This window comes from Aphanomyces astaci (genome assembly GCF_000520075.1).
Source record: "Aphanomyces astaci strain APO3 unplaced genomic scaffold supercont1.27, whole genome shotgun sequence".
NCBI lineage: Eukaryota > Oomycota > Saprolegniomycetes > Saprolegniales > Verrucalvaceae > Aphanomyces > Aphanomyces astaci.
The window spans coordinates 587,800-610,466 of record NW_009798290.1 but is presented as its reverse complement, the minus strand read 5'-3'; the positions used below and the strand labels follow the sequence as shown (position 1 = coordinate 610,466).

The following is a 22,667-nucleotide window of genomic DNA, read 5'->3' as shown; positions in this document are numbered from 1 at the left end:
CATTTGGGAAATAGCCCAAATTTGATGTCCATTTGGAAATATCCTCGTTGGACAGAGAGTTCAAGGGGAAATTACCCTGGAACGGGTGATGGGTACGAATGGAAACTTCCTTCTTTCCGGATAGTATCCGTACGTGAACAAAACCAATTTAGGCGCGAAGCAGGCAGGGCATGGCAACAGCAGACGAAGTCGAAGTGACGCTCGAGGAAGTGCTCCAAGAAGACAACGAACTCATCGACACCGCCGACGCGGTGTTGGGAAATGCAAGCGCGACCCATTGCTCGTTCCCAGATGGGTACATCCGCCAGGCATTGTTTGCGTGCCTCACGTGCAAGACGGACGAGCCCGCGGGGTTGTGCTTGGTATGTGCTGTGACGCCGCCGCGTGCTAACGTCTGTGTATGCTAGGCATGCAGTTTGACATGTCACGCAGACCACGAACTGGTCGAGTTGTACACGAAGCGCCATTTTCGTTGCGACTGCGGCAATGCAAAGTTCAACCAAGGTACATGTCATCCCCTCATGTTTGTCCGCCAATGCAACCGCGGAACCACGTTCCAATGACATCTTGTATAGATTCGCCTTGCAAACTGTATGAAGGCAAAGACTCGTTGAACAGCGAGAACGTGTACAGCCAAAACTTTCACGGCCTGTACTGCGCCTGCCATCGACCGTATCCTGACCCGGACCGCACGACGCCCGAGGTCGGTCCATCCTCGTTCATCCTCCAAGGACACTCTCAACCCGTTTTGTTTATCTGTAGGTCATGCTGCAATGCATCGTCTGCGAAGACTGGCTGCACGAAGAACACCTCTACGAAGGTTCATCGAGATATATCGAGACCTGTCCATCTTGATCTACCCACACGACAGACTACTCATCCCCTCGTGTTCTCTTCGTAGATTCAACCGCCGCCCTCGGCGCCGACGTCGAGTTTGACGAAATGATTTGTCGAACGTGCATGGCGTCGCTTCCTTTCTTGTACCATTACGTTCCCACCACGACCACTACTTCATGCACGACTACTATTTCAACGACTGAATCCACCTCCAAAGCCGCATGTCCTTCGACGACCGCCATCACAGTTCCGTCGCCACCGACGCCGACGTTTTGGACCCACGGGTGGCGCGACTCGCTCTGTCAGTGCGCCGCATGCATGGCCACGTACGCGTCATCCGCGTGCGAGTTCCTCCTGGACGCGGCAGACTCGTTGATGGCGTACGAAGCGTCCCATGAGTCGACGTCGGGACAAGACGCATCGGAACAAGCGTTCCAAACGGGTTTATCCCACGAGCAGCAGGTGGAAATGGCCATTGGATATGACCACATGGCGTCGGCGTTGAAGGAGTACCTGGCTGGGTTTGCGGCGTCGGGGCAAACCGTCAAGGCAGAGGACATCCAGGGCTTCTTTGAAACGTTGCGCGCGTCCAAGCGGCAACGGCGCGAGTAGGGAGAGAAAGAGAGATGCTGTACGACGAATAGAGAAGAACAAATGACGATGAGGATGCGATATGGTATTTTCAGGAACTTACTTGTACTAGTAGCTAGTAACTACTATAGCTAGTAACTACTACCATTTCAAAGTCATGTTCACACACCAGACAAAGAGAACATCAATTAGGTACTATTAATACTACGTAGTACTGGTTAGTTACTATCAATATACTAGTTACTCAATCGGAGGAATGTATGTACTACTGTAATGCAACTTGCACTTGAGTTGTGCATTTGTGGCGCAAATCAGTACAACTAATAGTATTACGTACTCGGAGTAGTAGCTACTAGTTGTACTTACTAGCGCTACAATGCTTACTTGGAACAGGCAAACATGTCGTCCCTTCAACAACACTCGTGCACATTTACAACAATACAGTAGTAGCCCCCTTCTAGCGCCATTCAATAGGTCTAGTATACACAATACTTGAAGTTATAGTCTATTTTTTGGATTTATTCTTATTTTTATTTTGAATAAAATATTATTCTTTCTTGAACTTCGAAGTAGATCTTTGTTATGACCGGTACCGGTACATATGTACCATATCCAAGGCAGTACACTAAAATGGAGTCGTCACTTCAATCAAGAAGAGAAAGCAATGGGCACGCAGCGACAGGGATTGTGGCGGCGCAGTGGACGCCCAAGGATGGACTTTTGCATTCTCTACTTCATCGGAATCCTTGGCGACGGCAGCATGTACGGGCGCGTTGAAGATCGGCACCAGATACATGAGTAGACGTACTATAGGTCGTACTTGAATGGTCGACGGCATACTATTAATAGCGTATGTAGTATTAACAGAAGTAGTAACATCAAGTGATAGTTTTGTGAACTATTAATAGTGTGACGAATCATCTTGAATTGTGACGAACTAGTACAGGTTTATGAATGCTGTTATAGTCAAAGTATTACACAAACATAACTGGGGACTGCTGGAAGGTCAGTGAATAAAGTTACATGGCGCCGGTACTGTAATGCGGCTAATACATCGCAGCGACGATGATACGAAAGGTGTTATAATGGTGTATACAATATTGGGGTGATCTATGACGAGGCAACCGCGGCGGCAGGGGCGTGCGCGGGGGTATACGCTTCGATGGACTTCCCCGCCGCGCGTTCAGCTTCGTTCTGGGTGTACTGTTCCTGCGCCACGTCCTTCAGCCGACGCTTGTGGACCTTGGACACGATATGGACATCGCGGGCGTTGGCTGTGATGAAGTGGCGACCACACGGCGTACAGTAGAACTGGCCGAGACCAGGTAGGTCTTCGTCCGCTTCGAACGCGATCTTCGCACCCGTCGCGACTTCCTTCTTTAGGTCATCCTGAATCTGGTCGATGTCACGCGATCGGCTCTTGGTCGCGTGCGCGCGCTTGTAGCCCTTCTTCTTGCAGTGCGCTCCCTTCTTGCGTGTTGTCGGCCCAGCCATGATCGTGCACTTGTGTTTTTCACTGGTGGCACCAAAATGTGTTCAACTTGTCGCTGATTGGACGAATCGTAGCCAATGGTCTGGGCGGGGGGACATCACTTAGGTTCGTATGTTGTGGCGTGAAGGGAGGAGTGACAATTGATACATTATCCGGATACACCGCTTGCCCCAAGAACCTGTGACAATACATACCAGACATGTCTCGGTTTGTCTATGGACGAGAGTCAGTATATTGAAACAAAGAGGTCTTCTGGAACCACGACTGGTCACGTTTAAAATTTCATAGAGCGTTTGTATCCATTTATTTATAATATATCCGAGTGAAATCATCCGGATACCACTTCTTTTTTTTGCCCAGGTTTTACCACATGTTCGTGGCGTTGGGTCAACCCGCAACCACATTTCATTCCGCCCAGCTACCAGTCGAAGGACATGGTGCTGCATCAGACGACGGAGCACGAGTACCCGTACTCGTGGGATGTAGTGTCCCGCGCGTTCTGGAACAAGTACCCGAACGCCACGCTGACGCACGTGGAGCGCGTGGATGTGCTGTCGCGCTACATGGACGCAGATGGTCGCCTGCACACGGCCCGATTGATCAAGTGCACACAGAACAACATGCCGTCCTGGGTAGTGAGCATGATGGGCAAGTTCTCGTACGTGTACGAAGAGACGATCTGCAACCCCGTCGCCAAGACCCTCCACCTCAAGTCCACCAACTTGTCGTATCGGTCAGTGGCCACAGTGCACGAGTCGTGCGTGTACAGACCCCACCCTGCAGGCGAAGGGGGCGCGTTGGCGCACACCATGTACACCCAGGATGCAGAAATCAGTGCGTTCGTGCCGTTTGTGTCGCAGAAACTCGAATCGTTCTCGGTGAGTCGCGGCGCCGAGACTGCCGCGCGCGGCCTCAGTGCCATGGAAGCGCTGTGCAAGGAGATCTTCCATGGCCAGACAGCGTTCTGCGAGCCCGCCCCGTCCAAGTCCAACTCGACCAACTAATCGACCCGACCATAACGTAGTCGTCGCGACTCTGGGCCCGATATTTATAATATAGACTCAAAACGATGGGAATTCTACTGGTCATGTCTACATGTGAACAACTTGACGTTCATGCCGGCAAGGCCCGCTCCCTTGCTTCTCGTTTATGCGCCAATTGCGCCAGCACTGCTTGAATGTCGGCGTCCGTCTCTTTGCCCAGCGCCGCAACCACTTCGGCAGGTGCATCGTACACTACCCATCATCCCACATGACTGTCGATAATGCAGCAGCATTGTGGCTTCGAGTTACCTGCCGCCACGTCCACCAGTATCCGAGCCGCGAGCAGCCGCACGTTCAACACGAGGTCCATCGCGGCTAGATGAACAAACGGCGCCCGCAACCTCGCGTCAAACACATCCACGTGGCCCTACACATGTGAATCACGTCATATCCATGATCACGTCATGGGGGCGGAGTGTGGGGTGCTCAATCGAATGAACAGAATAACCACATCGGCAGACAATCGAAAATCGACCAATCAAAACCCAGATCACGAATCAAGTAGCCAATCCAATCCACTCTTAAAAATCAACCACGAAATAATGTGTGACTGAAATTAGTGTGACACTGGACGATCTCTTCATACAAAAGTCAAAGAATCGATAGATTTGGCAAAAGTCGACCAAATTTGGGGTAAAAGGACTATATATACATACCGCCAAGAGGAAGGCCCTGGTGATGCGCAGAAACGTCTGGCGCGTGAGATAGCTGGGCGACGTCTGCAGGTCCAAGAGCTGGCTAGTGAGGGCATCTGTCCATTCCGCCGAGTCTTTCACAGATGCAAACAACGATGGCATTGCCTATGGTGGTGGATGATTGATTCGCATAAATGTAAATATAATATACATTGGAATATATACAATTCCCGTAAAAAGGAACATGGTGCTGGCATGAACAGGAAACGAGAAAATCCAAAGATAGACAAACCACAAATGCCACCATTATCAATATATATATCTACCTATAAGAAGAATATTATATAAAAGAGCAACTACATAGATATATATATACACGAAAGCCACCATGATGGTATGTTGGTGGACATGATAGTTCATACCATCCAACGACCCAAAACGAATAGGGCGGGGAATATATATATATGTATTCCCCGCCCTATTCGTTTTGTTATATACTCAGACACGAAATATATAGATATCTTATCCAACGCTTTTGTCTTGGATAACAAGAATATATATATATATATATCAAGCCCTAGTCGTACCGCAATGCTGGCGTCCCGAACACACGCAACGTCGTCTTGACTCAACGCAAACACGAGCGGCGCGACCGTGTCAAACGTAGCGGACGTTTCAAACACGGTACAAAACGCCGGCAGTTGCTCCGCCACGACCGCTCGAATGCGCCACTTGAGCTTGAACTTGGGGGGAAGGGCTGTGAATTTCGCGAGTTCGGGCAGAAATCGAGCCCGAGACGAAGGGGGGACCCTTGCCAAAAACTCGCCAAAGTGAGTGATCGACCCGAGCTTGACGTCGTCAATGTCGTCTAAAAAGTACGCAAATGCTGGCACCAGGTGCGCGTCCGTGAGGTCGGGGCCGAGAAGCTTTGCCATCTATATGAAAGAAGGTTGAGATTCGAAGGAGACCAATCAAAACCGAGAAATGAATCCACTGGCCAATCAAAACCGAGTACACAACCCCACGGGCCAAACAAAATATCCAATGTATCGATTTGAAACTGCAGCCGTCAGCAGAATACTCGATTGTGTTTTGAGAATGGATTAAAGAACCGCCTAAGCCAATCAAATCACGTTCCTAGTGAATTTCTACCAATCCAAACGTTTGATTCGGCCCAGTAACCCTCCATATTGGGCAAAACCATATATATATACTAATATTTGTATAGTATAATTAGTACAAGCTTAATTGGATCAAATGGTTTGGCGAAATCAAGTCCAAATTGTTGGGGGAAATGCACAATATCTCTTTGAACGGTTCTTCGGGTGAGACTACTATTAGTGTGACGACTACTATTTTAGTGTGAAACCCCCGACGTTTTGATATACAAAATCATGCAGTACTCCCAACACCATCGATCATATATTGTCAAGTCGATATATTCGGAGAGTTTGGGTGGTCAATCGAATGAAAACAGAATAAACAAATCGACAGACACAATCGATTGACCAATCAAAACCCAGATCACGAATCAAGTGGCCAATCAAATCCACTATTCGACCAATTCATCATCGAATTAGTGTGTAAATGAAATTAGTGTGACACTGGGCGACGATCTTTACATATAAAAGGCGGTAGATATAGTAATGTACTGTACTTCGTGGAGCGAATATGACAACGTCCGGCGCACTTTCCAAAACCCGTCGTGGGTGAGGGCATCAAACCCAGCTGCAAGCTGGCCCCACCTACACTCACCCACAAAGTCGAATCAGACCGTTTGGTTGGAATCAGAATCAGATAATACGCAGAATCAGAGGTCCTGGTCGGGTTTGTACGTACAGCGTCGGCCCCACAGTCGCGGCCACGGCGGGGTAGTTGTACGCGCAATGAAACTTGATGTCGGCTTCGGCGCCGCCCAGCAGCAGCGTCGACGGCTTCGTCGCCATGTTCGTGAACGCTGTCACGAGGACGTCCGAGACGCCGTCGCGGGATAACGTGGCAATTAGCGGCCCCAACTAACACATACACATGTGTCATGATGACGTAATCACCACCGTGATATCTCGTAATATATTGTAGTGTATATATTCTACACTGGAGAAGCAGAAGAAGGAGAATTTGAGCCAATCCGATTGCACGAAACCATGAGTGTGACTTTAAATAGTGTGATTGCAAGCACCCCAGGACATTCAATTTCATTTCATTTTCCAACAAAATCGACGGCCAATGTGGATTTGGCGATTTTGCACAAAAATGCCAATTTTATTTAGGAAAAAAGTGAATACCTGCTGGTACGCGGCTATGCGCACCCACTTGGATTGGTCCGTGGCAAATGTCGAGAACAGCGGCGCCAGCACACGGGCGCGGGTCGGCCCTGATAACGTCATGGCAAAGTCACTGAGGGACTCTGCGCATGCTTTGCGAACACCCCAAATGTCATCTTTGGCCAAGCGTAGAAACGCTGGTAGCAGCCGGTCTAAGCAAACCGACGAGGACTAGTACTACTAGTAGTTGTTGTGTCGAACCTTCGGTGACGACGGGGCCAGCGATGGTGCACACTTGGACACAGTTGAGTGCTATGGCCTTTCGTACGCGAAACACGGGGTCGCCTGCTAGTGAGATGAACTCGGGCACGCAAAACTAACCCAAACAATGTTAGTAGACTGGTTGGTGTAGCTAGTACTAGTACTACTACTACTAGTAGGAACTACTAGCGAGATGATCGTACCTGGCAGCATAAATCGGGGCCAAGGAACACGGCGAGTTTGTTGAGTAGGGTGAGCTACAGGTTCAACAACAACATTCATCATACAGTTGAGAAAAGGCAAATAAATTCGAGAAAATGCAACTACTATTTGAGAAAAGGCAATTATTATTTGAGAAAAGGCAAAATAATTCGAGAAAATGCACCTATGATTCGAGAAAATCCGCCTACTATTTGAGAAAAGGCAATTCTTATTTGAGAAAAGGCAATTATTATTTGAGAAAAGGCAAATAAATTCGAGAAAATGCACATAAATTGTAAAAACAATAGAATATTCCCGTTTGAAAACGAGACATTTCGACTATGGAGTGTTGGTACCGCCGTGATGCGCATCTGTTCGTCGCCGTCTTCATGCGCCAGGGGAAGCACCAGCGTGAGAATATGCTGCCCCTGGTCTTCTGGCTTGATCACACCCGCCACGAGCACGACCGAGTCCGTCGCGATGTGCCGCACTTCGGCTTGCACATCTGTGACCAGGCGGTTCAGGAGCGGCACCATCTTGTCCAGGACGAGCTTGTATCCGACATCTCCGCCCGACTCGACCAAGTGCTACATGTGAACGATCGTGTGTGGACATGGGAGAAGGAGCGAGTACTACCTTGCACAGACCGGGGAATTGGCCCGCGAGGTGTTGCCGCACGACGAACTCGGCGTCGGACACCAACGGTTCCAGCACAGGAACAATTGCTTCGACCGTCTTCTCAAAACTATCGTACAGAGCAGGATAAGCTGCAACATGAGGGATTTGACGGGGAAGGACGGACCCGGCCGCGACCGCGGTTTCTTCTAGCATGCGGACATGAATCACGCGCTGCAGTGCGATATTGCTGTGAACGTATCGTACAACACGCTCCAAATCGGTCAACGTGTCGTCGATGGCCAGGTCTTCGAAGGTCGCGCCGCTGCTGTCAATGTTGTGGGAGGACATGTCATCCTACACTTGAGGGCATGAGGACAACATGAGACAGCCGAACGAGATGCCGCTGGCGGCTCCTCGAAGGCGCTTCTCGTGGCATTGATCGTGTGTTCTGCGGTACGTACTCGGAAGGCCATGCTCTGTCACTCTCCGCCGGTGACTTACACGCTGGCGCTGTTGCGGAGGTGGAGGGGCAATGGAGAATAATACGGTATGTAATTCACACTAATTACAGTGTATGATGTAAAATAGTGTAATGTTTCCAGTTCGTTTAAAACCTTCGAGGTGTTTTAAACAGTTCTTCCATTGGATTTCGGACATTTGCAACCAGTGACGGGAACAAATATATATTCAATATTCGCCAAATCGTTCAAAAATCCAAACTGATAAGTGAAGCGCTACGACTGGTATACTGAATTCAAGTAGATAAACAATCACGAAATAGATATATTGTTTAAACCGGTCCGGACAAGCTTAGAAGGACCGGTCCTATACGCAACGGCCTATACGGGTACTGGTCAAGAACAACTCTCATTCGACATTTGGGTAGTGTGATGAACTCGTATCACGTCAAGTACAAGTGCCTCCAGGTACGTCATGGCATGCGATGTCGTGTCTGATGCTGCGTAGGAACTGGAGGAAGGGACACTCAAACCCAGGGAAGCCGCGAAGAAGTACAACGTGAACAATCGGACAATTTCTCGGTGGAAGGCCGACGCTGAGAGCATTCGTCAACGGGTGGAGTCGGCGCCGCCCGGGGCCAAGTTGACGCGCAAGCCGCGCGCGGACTTCAAGCGCAAGGAGCGCCCTCTGTCCAAGGACGAACGTCGCTTCAAGATGTTTGTCGAGTCGCGGGGGAAGACGTCGAAGCTGCGTATGGCGGACGTGATTGCCAAATGTCAGCAACTGTTGCCGACGTCGGCGGGCAAGCAAGGTCACAACTTGTACATGTACGTGTTTCGGTGGTTGCGGCGGCACAAGCTCATGGAATGCGTGACGTTCAACACGACCGGCCGACCCAAGGCCCACACGAGCGACGAGGACAACGACATAGACGACATAGACGACATCATGGACGAGGCCGCGGACGCCGCGTACTACGACGCGCAGGCGAGTTCCCACATGGGCCCGTCTTCCTCGTCTTCGGCGGACGAGTCGAGCGACGGCGGCAAGGCGGCGCGGTCCGACGAGATGAGTGTCATCTACGCCCTCACTGCGCTAGCCGAAGGCAACTCGGGCAAGACTGGGAACCGCAGCAAGAAGCAGAAGAAAGCGAAGCCATCAGCCCAAGTCCAGCCAGACGTTCGCGATGGGAAAGCAGCGGGCGGACAACCTGACAAGGAAGGAAGTGAAGGGTCGAAGGAGCAGCAGCAGCAGTCGCCGACCATGCCGACAGAGGCATCCACGCAGGAGCAATCGTAAGGTTATATAAATATATGCCCAAGTAGCGTTATGTACTGTTGGCGTGATTAACTGTTAACTCAACGGTACAATCTTCGACCATTAACTTTGTGGGAGCTTGGGAGTACTAATGTCTCCGTAATTGTATATATATATGTTTCAATATATATTTCTATATATATATATATATATATATACTATATTTAATAATAAATGTGATAGTTTCACAACATATATATTTCAGTATGTTATGAAACTATGACATTGATTAAATATAGTTTCTTCGGCGCGAAGTGAAAAATATTCTATCGTCGACCATTAACTTAGTGTGCGCTTAGTACCTAACGTTAGTATACACGTTGTATTATGTATTACATGTATATATTTCTCTTTTCAATCTGTTGAAACTACCCCACTCGAATTCAATACTTGGGCTTCGACGCAAAGTGAATATATATATATATATATATTTCAAAGCAGTAGTCGTTTATTAGGGTTAATTTGATATACAGTTTAAACTATCACGTGAATTCACGAAAAATATTCTATTTTCACAGCAAGCCACGACATATTTTGATTACATAAAGTTGTGTTGGTGATCATTCACACTTTGTTTTATACAAAAACACCACCGGCAGGATATAGTTAGTCGTCGTCATCTTCGTCGGAGAAGGGAAGGAGGGAGATGCTACCGAGGAATGACAGGACGTCGGCATCCCGCGTGCGATCGATGATTCGCTTCATGTCGGCATAAGACAACCCTTCTCGAAGGTGGGAGTAGACAAACTTGACCATGGCGAGGTCGCCGCGGCGGGCGGCGTGCATGAGGGCACGCGGCGTGGCGATTTCGTGCCGAATGAGGAGAAGCAAGATTACGATTCTCAAATGTCCACCGAGCGCCGCGCCGTCCACGGCGTCCGACGTGCATCCTGCCTGGATGTTGTGCAGAGTCATGACCGTGTCAAAGTGTCCAGCGGTGGCCGCGCGGTCCATTGCAGCAGACGTACACCCTTCGGTGCGATGCACATGTAGAAACAGCACGATCGCCTCGTGTCCAGCGGCGGCAGCGTCATCCATGGCATCCGTGGTGCATCCTTCTGTGCGATGGAAGTGAAGAAAGGTCACGATGTCGAAGTAGCCGTGCTTTGCTGCGGCATCCATCGCGGCCGTGGAACATCCCGGATGGCCTTCTTTATGGAGAAACAATAGCATACGCAGATGTTCATGGCGAGCAGCGAGGTCGAGGAGCGGTCCGTCGAATGTGCAGATCCCGAAGGCGTCGTGGAGTTGGTGCACGAGCAAGAGGTTCCCGGTGCACACGGCGTGGAACGCGACGAGAGAGCGCATGTAGTGCATGCACTGCAACATCTTGACGAGTGTGAATGGAGACGAGTGATGCAACCATGCGCTTAGAATATCGTGGAGGAGGGTGTGGTCGTCGGTGGGACGATCTTCCACCGCTTGGGCAATCGCCTCGCCGCGGCGGACACGTCGGAAAGGTGCCATGGATAAATGCAGTGGCATGAACTCGAAGAATATGCCGCCTTGGTAGTCAAAGACTAGTCGAAGCAGTTCTTTCGACCGGAGCACTGCATCGCCTTGATGGACGACAGGAAGTTGACGCCGTTTCTGCATTTTCAGGACGTCGGAGAATCTATTATCCGGATATGACCCCAAACCTTTTGTCTCATGATTAATTACCAAACATCATTAATAGATTATAAAGATACTAACCTACCGTAGTACAACGGGCAGTATAGTACTAATTTTAAACCAGGATATGTGCATTTTTATTAAATACAAGGAAAAATCACTATCCGGACGATGGACCCTTCTTCGCGCGCAATATTTTGAAATCAACTGCAACAAGGTTCGTCGTTATGGCAAGTGCCAAGGGAAGCGTGGTGTCGGCAAAGATACCACTAGGAATCTTGGTCAATGTGTGTGGTATCATGGAGAGCTCCCTCGTGGTCGTGCGCCGTGTCCTCCGTGAATTCTTCGGTGCCATGGCGTCACTCCGACAGTCGGCCCTCATTGTGGCGAGTGTGAATTCCATTGGAAACGGCACCGAACTCCATCGATCGGTGTGCGCGTTGGATGCTCTCTTGCAGCAGATCGAGCGCATTAGATCGGTGACCGGAAAGCGTGACATCGGTCAGCATATACGGCACGAGTGCTCGTGCCGCCGGGACTTACCGATCGCCATGCGGCTGTTGCAACAAGCAGAGTACCACATCGTGTACATCACGGCGCCGACCACCGCTCCTCGAGGGGATGAACTCAAGAATTTTGTACGAGGGGGTAACGTTGTGGTCCAGTTTATCCTGTTGCGGTCTGAGGTCGAGGACATTCAAAGCACTGCGGACAGCTTGATGGCGTTGGTGGACGCAACGGCCGACATGCCTTCCGTGTCCATTGTACAGTCCGAAGACACGCTCATAGACGTGCGCAACACCATGGTACGTTTCTCGACAACGATCTCGACAACTACATAATCATATTGCAGAAGCCGTGGTTGCGAAAGTTGCAGGCACACATGACCGCCGTTGTTCGGTGGCCGCCCTCGTCTCCAGACGACATGTCTACAACATCCCTTCAACTGGTCCTTCGAAGCAGCTTTAGCCTACACGAGACACAGGAATCGCAATGGCACTTGCTCCACGCGGGCTTGGCCCACCTCACAGCTCTACATGTCGTGCCGCTGGATTCGGTGGACGGCAGCGTCGTGATCGGGCTTCCATTGACCTCCGACGCCGCCTCAGACCCGTGCGTTGACCCCGTCGCCGTCAACATGCACTACTTCCTGCGCACAAATCAAAGTGGTATCGTCGTGAAATGCCGGAACAAGGCGGTAACTCCATCCTTTTATATAGTATTATTCATGTCGTCATGGATGTGACGTAGGCTTCTGCGTTGGAGTTCTACTTGCTCGTGGCAGCTGGAACCACGTACTCATCCCAGTGCCCCTTCATGATGTATCGATTAGCGCCAACTGATCAGGTAAGGCTCGAGGTGTTGGTTTCTTGACCAAAGCATGGGCAGGTGCTGCTTCCACCACCGACGGCACACGAACCTTTCGACCTGCCGCCGATAGACACGTCGTTCAATCCTTCCATTCCCAACCAACGCTTTAACCCATTCGACTATGATTCAGGAGTCGGCGACGTCACGACCCATGTTGTGACCCCAGTACCCATCGACGTCGCCCCACAAGCAGTATTGCCACCTGCTCGCTCACTCAAGACCAAAGCAAGGAGGTTCCTCTGACAGGCGCAACAAGCAGAACTTCGTCATCAGAGCATTCATTTCAATGTATCACCTTCCTCTGCATGTTTCTCGTGTATATAAATAAATAAAGCCGCGGCGTCGGCGGCAGCTTTTGGAGGACATTTCGACAACGGACAGATAGCCCAATCAATGGATATAGCGTATACAATTGAAATAACCTCAATATATAACGTATTTAACCATACCTTTACTTGGTAGAGTGACTCCGTGTTTTCGACTTTTAACGCAATCGTTTTATCCACAACGTTTAATTGAAGCCTCGCCTGTGATTGGTGGTGAGATTTTGGTCGCCACCATTCAGTTATAACTAACTAACTTACTTGCAGCTTCAAGATGAGCGTGTTGTTTGCGCCAAAGCGCAAGCGCCAGGCAGTCCTGGACACGGCGCCGCTCGTCCCAACGTCCAAAGATGCCGCAAAAAAGGAAGAAGACGTCTCTGTATCCACCAACATCGTCGCAGCCGCACCCACCCCCACCACTGAGCCCACGTCCACGACGTCGATCCTTACCACGTTCGCCGACTTGGGCCTCGATCCTTGGATCGCCGCGAAATGCAAGCTCCTGGGTCTCATCAAGCCAACTCCAGTCCAAGCCAACTGCATCCCTCCCATCCTCGCAGGCCGCGACGTGATGGGATGTGCGCAGACCGGTAGCGGGAAGACGGCTGCGTTCGCGTTGCCAATCCTGCACGACTTGGCCAAAGAGATCTACGGCCCGTTCGCGCTCGTGCTGACGCCGACACGGGAGCTCGCGTACCAGATCGCCGAGCAGTTCCAAGCGCTTGGCAGTGGGCTGTCCCTCCGCACGTGCGTCGTGGTCGGGGGTGTGGACATGATGACACAAGCTCTGACGTTGCAGCAGCGGCCGCACGTGCTAGTGGCGACCCCCGGCAGGCTGCGGGATCACATGCTTCGCGCCAACCCGCCCAACCTAAAGTTGATCAAGTACTTGGTCCTTGACGAAGCCGACCGGCTACTCACGGCAACGTTCGCCAAGGACTTGGCGTACCTGCTGGGGACGTCGGTAGGGACTTCCCATCAGACGCTGCTCTTCTCCGCGACCATGACGGCCGACTTGACATCACTCGAGAAGATGGCCATGACGAATCCATTCCGGTTCGACGCCACGCCCACCGCCACAACCGTCACGACGCTCAAGCAGTCGTACTTATTTGTACCTGCCCAGATCAAACCCACGTACTTGCTCTTCCTCCTGCAAACCCTCGTCCATATCGACGACCCAGACGAGTCGTCGCCATCGAAGAAGCCAAAGAAGCACCGCCGTCAAGAGGTCGTCGGACCCGTTGCCATGCCCAACAACAGCAGCAGCCAGTCGATGATTGTGTTTGTGGCCACGTGTCGCATGTGCCAGCTGCTGTGCGAGATCGCAATCGAATTCAACCTCCCCGTCGTGGCGCTGCATGCGGTGATGGGCCAATCCCGGCGTCTCGCAGCGCTCGGCAAGTTCAAAGCCGGCACCGCGCGCATCTTGATTTCCACGGATGTGGCATCACGGGGGCTCGATATCCCCGACGTCTCAACCGTGGTCAACTACGACCTCCCGCGGGACGCCGACGACTACATCCATCGCGTTGGCCGCACCGCGCGCGCCGGACGCCACGGCTCGGCCATCTCCCTCGTCACCCAGCACGACATTCAGCTGCTCCACAACATCGAAGCCAAAGTCGGCAAACCATTGGCCAACTACGAAGACCACGCGCCCGAACCTCAAGTGCTCAAGCTGCTCAACGACGTCACGACTGCCACCAGAGTGGCCAAGATGCGCCTCACGGAACATGGCTTTGACGACCGCGTTGCCGCGCGAAAGAAAAAATGGACGAAAAAGTAATAAATAGTATTAAAACATAAGCAATGGGCAAGTGTGATTGTTTATCCACTAAAAGGCGTTTTCACGCAGCAAAATGTATATATATAATATGTTCATGTCGATTCGAAATTGGAGTTCAATGAGCAGAATCACCAAATTCGGCATACAATCGACTGACCAATCAAAACCCAGAACAATAATCAAGTAGCCAATCAAATCCACTCTTCGACCAATTCAACATCGAATTAGTGTGTGACTGAAATTAGTGCGATACTGGACGATCTTTACATACGTTCGATAGATTTGGCAAAGAATCCGCACAAAAGTCCAAATTTTGGGTAAATGAAAGACAATATATATGCAGTTCATCTCGGAAGTACTGGCCAACAGCAGCACATACAACATCTAGTACTCTTTTGTGCCCTATAATGTGTATGTTTATTTGGCGTAAGTAAGTACTACCATTGTTATTATATCGTTAACGTTACCGACTGCTCGACTTTGAAGACAACAAAGTAGAAAAATAAAACTAAATCCGTCATTCCCAGTCTTATTTTCAACCACGAGGAAAACATTCCACGTCCAACTCGACTTTAACCTCCACGATTAAAAAACGTAAAACACCACGAGTGAAAAACCACGTGGATAAATAAATACTACTACGTAGTAGTATGTATTAGTACTACGTAGTAGCGTCGTGTTGACCAACTAATGTTAAAATATACTAGCTAGCACCTACATTAACCACACCAAGCGACGACAACCATCGCTGGATCGCGATTGAGGTGATGGTTTCATAAAGTGTCATGAGATATTGCGGGTCGTGGGAACGACGGACGATGACGGCGACTGGGAGGTGGCGGCACTGCGGCGGTGAAGCACCGACGACGGACGTTCGCTTGCCTGAATGCTGATGGGGGTGTTCATGTCGTCTTTGGGGTCGTTAGCAGCCAAACAAGGGGGCTGGGAAGGTGGTGATGGTGAGCAAGGCTGCGTATTATACTGCAGGTTAAATCCAATGGAAGAAGCAGCCGCAGGACACGACGACGACGTGAGGATTGGTTCATGACTCATGTCTGGCAAGTCATGGTGTCTGTCGTCGTCGTCGCGGAGATGCAACTGGTTTGTTTCCAACAGCTTGGTCACGCCAAGCACCAACTACAACCAACCATAATCATTCCATTACTGTATCATCCACACACTCTGTCGCACATATTAAAATATATATATATCTACATTTGTATATATATATATTGTCAAGTCGATTCGAAATTGGAGTGTTTCGGTGCTCTCAATCGAATGAGCAGACTGACCAAATATCGCGAGCCAATGGATCGACCAATCAAAACCCAGAATATACGAATCAAGTAACCAATCAAATGATCCACTTTTCGACCAAATCAACATTGAATTAGTGTATGTCTTGAATTAGTGTGATACTCGACAATCTTTTCATACAAAAGTCAGTCCAAACAATCGATCGATCGATCGATTTCGAGAAAATCACCACAACAGTCAACCACATTTTGGGTAAAAGGACAATATATTTATATATTAAAGATTGATCTTCATTAAGAAATCCAGAACAATTTGTTGTAGTTATATTTAAAATAAAATAAATAGCAAAAATAAATATTTTTAATTTATCGCTATAAATTATAGAAATTAAATCATTTAATTTTAAATTTTTATATATATATATAATATATACGGGATGATTACCTTTTGCTTTTGCTCCACCACGTGGCGGAATTTCATGTTGGGTGCAAAGAAATACACGACTTCGATCGTGTGCAAGTCGGTAAGCGCGATCCAAAATCGAGATGGATTGATGGGGCTGTCGAGATGGCCCCGCGGGTCGATGGCGGACGCGGCGGCCGTCGGCTTGGAGAACAACGACGACCTAGTCAATGCTTTGACTGCCAGGGTAAAATTTGGGTTGGCGCGCTTGTCGGGGGGGGGCAACCCCCTCACGGAGGACAGAGGCGCCGCGGCTTCTCCTCTTGCAGACGAAGCGGCGGCGGCGAGGTAGCAGTCGGCGTCGCGCACGAACGCGCGCGTGGCGGCGGCGGACGTGGCCGGCGAGAGAGGGATGGTGATGCGGAAGCAGCTGTGTTGGGACTTGGCGTGGACGTCCATCGTGTGGTGAAACACGACGCCGTTCGGAATGAACGCCAGACCCTTATCGTATTGCCGAAGGGTAAAGTACTGCAGGTACATGTGCTCGACGACGCCGGCGTGCCCGAGCACTTGGACGTGGTTGCCGCTCTTGATGGGCTCGTCGATGAGAAGCACGAGCCCGCCCATGACGTTGCGAAACTGGGCATGGGAATGTGATGAGATAGAAGTATGTATATGGAGAGATGGAGGAATATATATATATATATATATGTAGCAACAACACGATAGATATAGAGAGATACATGTATATTGTGGTGGCGAGGGATTGTTTGCGAGAGATGGGAACGGAGGAATATATATATATATATATATATATATATATCAACGACACTTTTATATATGTATATGTACATTAACCACAATATATATATATACGAATAATGTATATCGTGGTGGAGAGGGATTTGTCATTTGGATTGTTGACAACATGTGAAGCACAAGTTTGGGTTGACAGGAGGTAAAATGGGATATATATATATATATAAACCGCAATATATACAAAAACAATATATATATAAGTATATATTGAGAGGGATTTGTCAGTTGTATTGGTTACCCAGGTGTGGGAGCTGAGCACAAAGAGCACTTCCATGAGCAGCACCATCGTCGTAAACACCTCAGTCGTGCTGAAGTCGAGCTGGTTGAAGAAAAAGTAGTAAAACACCACTGCGCCAAGCACATATTTGAGCATCTAATCAAGGCATAAGGATGACGAGAGGAGGGAGGGATGGAGGGTACCCCGATGCCTTCAGACACGATCATCGCCTTGCTCGAGTCGTCCTTGCTGCTTGAACGCTCCCATCCTTGGGATCGAATGATGACCTGGAACTATGGTCAGGACATCCCTATGCATCAGATCGTACGATGTTGAGGAAGGCGCAGAATTGAAACACGGTCCACAGGACAGCAGCCCCCAGGACCATGAGCACGAACGTATTGAGCGTCTTCACGTCATCAAGCGACACAAACTTGATCGCAACCAGGATCGACACGACAAACAGGACCCACGACAGCGGCAGCAACACGCGCTTCTCGAACTCGCGGATTGCGGCGTTGGCGGTCTTGTAGCGCTGCGCCGACAACGCACGCATGAGGAGCTTCAAGATCGTCTCAATAACTTGCTTGCGAAAGAGGCCGGCAGCGACCACTAGGCCCACCGCGCCAACGTAGTTCCACCCCAGCAACGGCATCTTCTTGTGCAAGTTGAGCAACTGTATAGCGATAAAACAATACGTTTTACCTACGTTAAATGATTAAACGCTGTACTGATTTGAATCCGGATAACTCAAAATACGCGGTACTGGTTGGCTGAAAGTTACGAAAGATATCTGGAACCCACCCAATCGAATCTAGCACTGAACCCCGCCGCGACCATTGATTGGTTGGCTGAAATTTCTATTCTCTGATTGGCTAAATTTTACTTTCTATTATCCATGTATTTTCTGCGGATTATACTGTGAATAGTATTTGTTAAGATGCCACAGATCTGACAGAGAATTCCCTTTTCAAATTGAGAAAATAATAGCAAAATATTTTGATCTAACCCGTGGATGCCGTGATGGAATGGGAACCATTGGTGGACTAACATGTAGATAAATATTGGACAATTGCAGTTGAAAGTATCAGAAAACAGAAATAACTCAACGTATTACAGTATGTACACCAGCTATCGTTCGAAAAGATGTTATAATATTTCTGAAAAGTTGCAAAACGAGGTGGTTTCTGATATTTTTTGTGCAGCCAGAGTGGCCCTTAGCCAATAAAATAAATATCGCAGCGACGATGAGCGAGTTTTGTTTCGTAAATCGTGTGTAGTTGGATGTACTTCGTAGTAGTTTATATACTATAAATATTGATTCGTGTGTATTTCGAAGTATATACTGGAGTACTTCGAAGTACTATTAATAATACTACCGTTAGTACTTTTAATACTGAGTACTACATACAGTGTATATATTGATTGCACCCACTACAAATATCAACACGAACTCGTTACTGTAGTACTGTACTGCATTTGACAAGGGTGTTTGTTGTTGGCGCGTCCTATGTACCATTGCTACTGTACAGGCTGTACTCAATGTGTATATGGCTATCTGTATCTACACTACCATCATTAGTGATGCCCCCCGTCAGTTGCATGTTGACCTCCGCGTTTATATATACTATATGGTACTATGTGAATATAATATATATGCAGGCAAATGGGGTGCTGCTGCCGTACAAATAATCAAACTTCACAGAGTTTCAAGGCACAACCAGTGGATTCTACGATATTATTATATATTTTACTACGTAGTAAATATTACTTCAGTAGTAAAACCCGTAATACTAGTTGTACATCATCAAAACACTCTCGAAAAACGAACTTTCTTTACAAAATACACCGTCGACTAGTTTGTACTAGTAATATACTAACTACTACATAGTAATAATAATCAGCGGTGAAAATCATGGCCACTGCTGCCTTACCATTGGCATCTCAGTGTGATATATCTATTTTGAAATCAAGCATATTCGTGTAAGTAGGAACAAGTAGGCAACAATAGGTCGTCCATCCCATTCAAAAGTGTCATCGACTTAGTTTTTCGCGCGGTAAAACGTCAAGTACGCCATGTGCCAGTCGCCGCCGCCCTTGAGTTTTTGAATGTCTTCCGACTTGCACGGGGTCACGTTGTCGTCGTCAAAGCACAGCCAGTCGTCTAGTCGACTCAGAATCAGATCACTCGGAATCAGATAGCCATCACATACCGTCGTGGACGCGCGCCCAGCCAATGTAATGGCCCGAGTCCGCCGATCGGCCCTTGTGCGTCACCACTGCAAACAGCTCGTAGTTCCCCTGGAAGTCCAACGGCAGCCCAATCCCCGCCGTGGCGCGGCCTCCCGTCAACGACATGGTCTTGGCCGCCGCCAACGCCGCCGCGTCTTCGTCCATCTCGACGTCCGCCACTTCAACCGCCGCCGCACCTCCATCTACTTTCTACAACACAGCCACAAATGAGCCAATGTATTCAAATAAAGGTACTTTTGACAATGCTAGTCGTAATTAATAATAATAGTAGAACGAGTGCCAATTTAAACGGGTATTGCTTGCTTGGTCCACAGAACAAACTGTATTGAAAACAACAAGGTAGGTTATACCTTGTCTTTGAATTCGTTCAAAATCAAGTCGGCATTCCTACAATAAGCGTTCGCATGAGTTATTACTTGACATCGATGAAATAGGAATAAAATAGTTGTATCATGCATTGCACCCTCCAAAAAAATATAAAAAATGGGTTATTTTCCGAAATATATATATATCGTACTTGTCGCGGCCCACTTTGAGCACGGCTTTGAGTTCGTCCGAGCAAAACGCAAACGAGTCCAGCACCATGGGGAAGCTAATCGGCTACAACAAACGACAATTATATATATATATATATATCGTATTCGAACGATAATTAGCATAAATATATATTTTGCCAACACGTACACGCAGCATTTTACACTTGACCCCTGTATGGTCGCGGCTCTCGGGAGTCAATTTCCAGTAAAAACGCATGAATTGCACGCACAAATACTTGGGCAACCGGTTGATTTTTTGCGATTTCTTCCACGTGGCGTTGCGGCCCAGCACGTCCGAGTTCTTCTCAATCGTACCTTCCAAGCCCTACATAGATATCAACATGTGATATCGTGCTTTCGAGTGAAATTTCATTGTGTTGTGGTTTCTCGTTAGAATTTAAATCGATTTGATTGGCTACCTCACATGAGCTCAAAAATTATTAGCCAATCAAAACCTTCAATATTTAAATAACCTAATGAACTTTAAAACAAAATGATTGTTTTTTTTGTTTTTTTAAATACTTTTTTCATATTCTTTAATTAATAAATATTACGTATTAATTCACCTCCTAAATTTAATTTTTTTGCTCAATGAAATTCAACCAATCAGATCGATTCGGTTCGATTGCACCCCCTCCATAAATTTGTATCGAATCGACAATATTATAATCCTTTTCGCTGATATATTTGGACTTGCAGAATATTCAATTCGAGCCATACAATCCATGTACAGTATATATACCCATTTCAAGATAAACATATGGACGGGACCAAACTAATCGATGATTGGATGAAATGTCTCGCATTCGTGCACTTTTGATTCGCTACGACAGTCTCAAAATTCGACTCCACATTTGGCAAAACGTTGATTCAATTCGGAATTTGGACCATAGCATGCTCAACAAAGGGGATGTACGTACAATGGTGATGCCTTCCGAGATGTGATTCGTGTCTTTCGTGATGTTGCACACCAGCTTGAGCGCCTTCTCCTTCTTCGAGATCACCGGCTCGTTGTCGGTTTCAGCGCATTGCAGGCTAGACACATCAATGTATGTAGACTGTAAGATACATCGAACGCGATGCTCGAATTATAGCAAAGTCAAACAATGTAACATTGTATTCTATAGTTGGAAGCACTACGATATGTTATAACAAATACGTAGGACAGGTATAACACAACATATCACATGAACGAATGACAACGTTACGTACGTTTCTTCCATTTCCAAGCCAAATAGCGCGTCCACCATGTTGTCCGTGGTGTCGAGGCTCTTGATCGTGGTCGTGGGTTGCTTAAGCTGCCGCGCCAACGTCCCAAACAGCGACGACAAGAACTCATCGCTGTCCTGCTGCATGTACCCGCCGCGGGGACCTTGCTGGGCAAACTGTGGGAACGCGCGACGAAGCGTCTATATTTGCAATAAGGGTGAGGTCAAAGACAGCAAGAGGATGGACGTACGTCGACGAAGAGAATAGGAGGAATGCTGTCAATGTTCGCGTCCAATTGGTAAAACATGTCCCGCAGACTCGACGTAAAGTTGTGCGCCAAATCGGACGTCATCCCGCCCTTGTACTCCTTGAGTGCTTCGCGGAACTCGGGGGCGTACCGCAAACACTGGAGCGTCGAGTTCATGTAGCACGTGTTGCCCAAGTTGGTCAGGCCCGCGGGATACGTGACCCCGGCAGACGCAAGGTCGGACGATGACAGGTCCTCCGTGAACACCGTCTTCACCTCCGGCGCCTTGACTTCGTCGGCCGACCCCATCAACATGATTTGGGTCAATTTGGATGCATCCAAGCTCGACAAGGCCACGTCATCCTTCAACATCCCTTTCCATGCCTTGCTCATGAGCTTCTGGCGGTCCACGGGGACGTTCGTCACCGCATAGATCTGCGCTCGAAGGAGCTCGACGGTGCCATGCTCGAGGTCTACGTCCACATCGAACGACTGCTTTCCCCACTTCAGAGCGACTTTCATCTTGCTGCCACGAATATGTTGGATTGTGGGGAGGACAAAAAAAAAGACGGATCCAAATCCCACACAGAAGAACGTTCGAGACTGGAGTAAACCCGAATTGCGTTTTAAACGTTAAACTAAATCACTATCGGTCATAAAAACATTGATTCTGGTCACTATAGATGTAAATCAAAGTATACACGATTTACGAAACAAACACGAAACAAAATACACCAGACTACTAGCAATCACGAAACGTTTTTGTTTCGTAAATCACTTGTATCTAATTCCTGCTATCTTGAAATTTGTATCCGATTGCTTGTATCTTAGATATATGGTGATTTACGAAACAATCACGAAACATGCATACTATTAGTAGTACTACGTAATTTACTGTGGACAGATATCACA

General features: G+C 48.4%; 10 protein-coding genes across 10 annotated transcripts; 5 read left to right on the top strand and 5 right to left on the bottom strand.

Annotated features, from left to right (window-relative positions):
• The first annotated feature begins 161 nt into the window (after positions 1 to 161).
• On the top strand, positions 162 to 1,570 carry H257_10349 (hypothetical protein). The gene is made up of 5 exons (XM_009836861.1): positions 162 to 362; positions 408 to 504; positions 576 to 703; positions 763 to 820; positions 902 to 1,570. Exons 1-5 carry the CDS (start codon positions 171 to 173, stop codon positions 1,447 to 1,449), a joined length of 1,023 nt encoding a protein of 340 aa, XP_009835163.1. The 5' UTR covers positions 162 to 170; the 3' UTR covers positions 1,450 to 1,570.
• A 791-nt stretch (positions 1,571 to 2,361) lies between these two features.
• H257_10348 (hypothetical protein) lies at positions 2,362 to 2,950 on the bottom strand. The gene has a single exon (XM_009836860.1). It carries the CDS (start codon positions 2,920 to 2,922, stop codon positions 2,539 to 2,541), a length of 384 nt encoding a protein of 127 aa, XP_009835162.1. The 5' UTR covers positions 2,923 to 2,950; the 3' UTR covers positions 2,362 to 2,538.
• Positions 2,951 to 3,298: 348 nt separating this feature from the next.
• Positions 3,299 to 8,503, bottom strand: H257_10346 (hypothetical protein). Its single transcript, XM_009836858.1, has 13 exons — positions 8,404 to 8,503; positions 8,127 to 8,296; positions 7,961 to 8,069; positions 7,681 to 7,911; positions 7,327 to 7,380; positions 7,124 to 7,238; positions 6,884 to 7,074; positions 6,438 to 6,613; positions 6,256 to 6,343; positions 5,186 to 5,533; positions 4,620 to 4,763; positions 4,213 to 4,330; positions 3,299 to 4,155 (listed from the first exon to the last, which is right to left on the bottom strand). Exons 1-13 carry the CDS (start codon positions 8,413 to 8,415, stop codon positions 4,034 to 4,036), a joined length of 1,878 nt encoding a protein of 625 aa, XP_009835160.1. The 5' UTR covers positions 8,416 to 8,503; the 3' UTR covers positions 3,299 to 4,033.
• Positions 3,332 to 3,975, top strand: H257_10347 (hypothetical protein). The gene has a single exon (XM_009836859.1). It carries the CDS (start codon positions 3,355 to 3,357, stop codon positions 3,922 to 3,924), a length of 570 nt encoding a protein of 189 aa, XP_009835161.1. The 5' UTR covers positions 3,332 to 3,354; the 3' UTR covers positions 3,925 to 3,975.
• A 270-nt stretch (positions 8,504 to 8,773) lies between the features above and the next one.
• H257_10345 (hypothetical protein) lies at positions 8,774 to 9,777 on the top strand. Its single transcript, XM_009836857.1, has 2 exons — positions 8,774 to 8,868; positions 8,909 to 9,777. Exons 1-2 carry the CDS (start codon positions 8,833 to 8,835, stop codon positions 9,698 to 9,700), a joined length of 828 nt encoding a protein of 275 aa, XP_009835159.1. The 5' UTR covers positions 8,774 to 8,832; the 3' UTR covers positions 9,701 to 9,777.
• Positions 9,778 to 10,161: 384 nt separating this feature from the next.
• H257_10344 (hypothetical protein) lies at positions 10,162 to 11,330 on the bottom strand. Its single transcript, XM_009836856.1, has one exon. The coding sequence runs from the start codon at positions 11,312 to 11,314 to the stop codon at positions 10,325 to 10,327; it is 990 nt and encodes a 329-aa protein (XP_009835158.1). The 5' UTR covers positions 11,315 to 11,330; the 3' UTR covers positions 10,162 to 10,324.
• Positions 11,331 to 11,559: 229 nt separating this feature from the next.
• Positions 11,560 to 13,004, top strand: H257_10343 (hypothetical protein; the record flags this gene model as incomplete). The annotated part of the gene is made up of 4 exons (XM_009836855.1): positions 11,560 to 12,138; positions 12,186 to 12,530; positions 12,584 to 12,679; positions 12,722 to 13,004. 4 exons carry the CDS (start codon positions 11,560 to 11,562, stop codon positions 12,944 to 12,946), a joined length of 1,245 nt encoding a protein of 414 aa, XP_009835157.1. The 3' UTR covers positions 12,947 to 13,004.
• Positions 13,005 to 13,294: 290 nt separating this feature from the next.
• Positions 13,295 to 14,866, top strand: H257_10342 (hypothetical protein). The gene has a single exon (XM_009836854.1). The coding sequence runs from the start codon at positions 13,301 to 13,303 to the stop codon at positions 14,813 to 14,815; it is 1,515 nt and encodes a 504-aa protein (XP_009835156.1). The 5' UTR covers positions 13,295 to 13,300; the 3' UTR covers positions 14,816 to 14,866.
• Positions 14,867 to 15,470: 604 nt separating this feature from the next.
• Positions 15,471 to 18,188, bottom strand: H257_10341 (hypothetical protein). The gene is made up of 5 exons (XM_009836853.1): positions 17,839 to 18,188; positions 17,714 to 17,797; positions 17,532 to 17,666; positions 16,517 to 17,113; positions 15,471 to 15,952 (listed from the first exon to the last, which is right to left on the bottom strand). Exons 1-5 carry the CDS (start codon positions 18,163 to 18,165, stop codon positions 15,599 to 15,601), a joined length of 1,497 nt encoding a protein of 498 aa, XP_009835155.1. The 5' UTR covers positions 18,166 to 18,188; the 3' UTR covers positions 15,471 to 15,598.
• A 1,303-nt stretch (positions 18,189 to 19,491) lies between these two features.
• On the bottom strand, positions 19,492 to 22,339 carry H257_10340 (hypothetical protein). The gene is made up of 8 exons (XM_009836852.1): positions 21,759 to 22,339; positions 21,512 to 21,708; positions 21,220 to 21,334; positions 20,448 to 20,624; positions 20,281 to 20,363; positions 20,114 to 20,150; positions 19,724 to 19,952; positions 19,492 to 19,674 (listed from the first exon to the last, which is right to left on the bottom strand). The coding sequence occupies exons 1-8, from the start codon at positions 22,275 to 22,277 to the stop codon at positions 19,553 to 19,555; spliced, it is 1,479 nt and encodes a 492-aa protein (XP_009835154.1). The 5' UTR covers positions 22,278 to 22,339; the 3' UTR covers positions 19,492 to 19,552.
• Positions 22,340 to 22,667: the final 328 nt, after the last annotated feature.

Excerpts from the sequence above, each read along its gene's own strand:
- H257_10349 (XM_009836861.1), top strand. The coding sequence starts at position 171 with ATGGCAACAGCAGACGAAGTCGAAGTGACGCTCGAGGAAGTGCTCCAA. Across the intron at positions 505-575 it reads CAATGCAAAGTTCAACCAAG|ATTCGCCTTGCAAACTGTAT; the intron begins GTACATGTCATC and ends CATCTTGTATAG. Across the intron at positions 704-762 it reads CGGACCGCACGACGCCCGAG|GTCATGCTGCAATGCATCGT; the intron begins GTCGGTCCATCC and ends GTTTATCTGTAG.
- H257_10348 (XM_009836860.1), bottom strand. The coding sequence starts at position 2,922 with ATGGCTGGGCCGACAACACGCAAGAAGGGAGCGCACTGCAAGAAGAAG.
- H257_10347 (XM_009836859.1), top strand. The coding sequence starts at position 3,355 with ATGGTGCTGCATCAGACGACGGAGCACGAGTACCCGTACTCGTGGGAT.
- H257_10346 (XM_009836858.1), bottom strand. Across the intron at positions 7,381-7,680 it reads AACAGATGCGCATCACGGCG|CTCACCCTACTCAACAAACT; the intron begins GTACCAACACTC and ends TTGAACCTGTAG. Across the intron at positions 4,764-5,185 it reads TTCGGGACGCCAGCATTGCG|GCAATGCCATCGTTGTTTGC; the intron begins GTACGACTAGGG and ends CCACCACCATAG.
- H257_10345 (XM_009836857.1), top strand. The coding sequence starts at position 8,833 with ATGAACTCGTATCACGTCAAGTACAAGTGCCTCCAG. Across the intron at positions 8,869-8,908 it reads TCAAGTACAAGTGCCTCCAG|GAACTGGAGGAAGGGACACT; the intron begins GTACGTCATGGC and ends GATGCTGCGTAG.
- H257_10344 (XM_009836856.1), bottom strand. The coding sequence starts at position 11,314 with ATGCAGAAACGGCGTCAACTTCCTGTCGTCCATCAAGGCGATGCAGTG.
- H257_10342 (XM_009836854.1), top strand. The coding sequence starts at position 13,301 with ATGAGCGTGTTGTTTGCGCCAAAGCGCAAGCGCCAGGCAGTCCTGGAC.
- H257_10341 (XM_009836853.1), bottom strand. The coding sequence starts at position 18,165 with ATGCCGTTGCTGGGGTGGAACTACGTTGGCGCGGTGGGCCTAGTGGTC. Across the intron at positions 17,798-17,838 it reads TCTGCGCCTTCCTCAACATC|GTCATCATTCGATCCCAAGG; the intron begins GTACGATCTGAT and ends CCATAGTTCCAG. Across the intron at positions 17,667-17,713 it reads TCGTGTCTGAAGGCATCGGG|ATGCTCAAATATGTGCTTGG; the intron begins GTACCCTCCATC and ends TGCCTTGATTAG.
- H257_10340 (XM_009836852.1), bottom strand. The coding sequence starts at position 22,277 with ATGAAAGTCGCTCTGAAGTGGGGAAAGCAGTCGTTCGATGTGGACGTA. Across the intron at positions 20,364-20,447 it reads TCAAGTGTAAAATGCTGCGT|CCGATTAGCTTCCCCATGGT; the intron begins GTACGTGTTGGC and ends CGTTTGTTGTAG. Across the intron at positions 19,953-20,113 it reads TGAACGAATTCAAAGACAAG|AAAGTAGATGGAGGTGCGGC; the intron begins GTATAACCTACC and ends GCTGTGTTGTAG.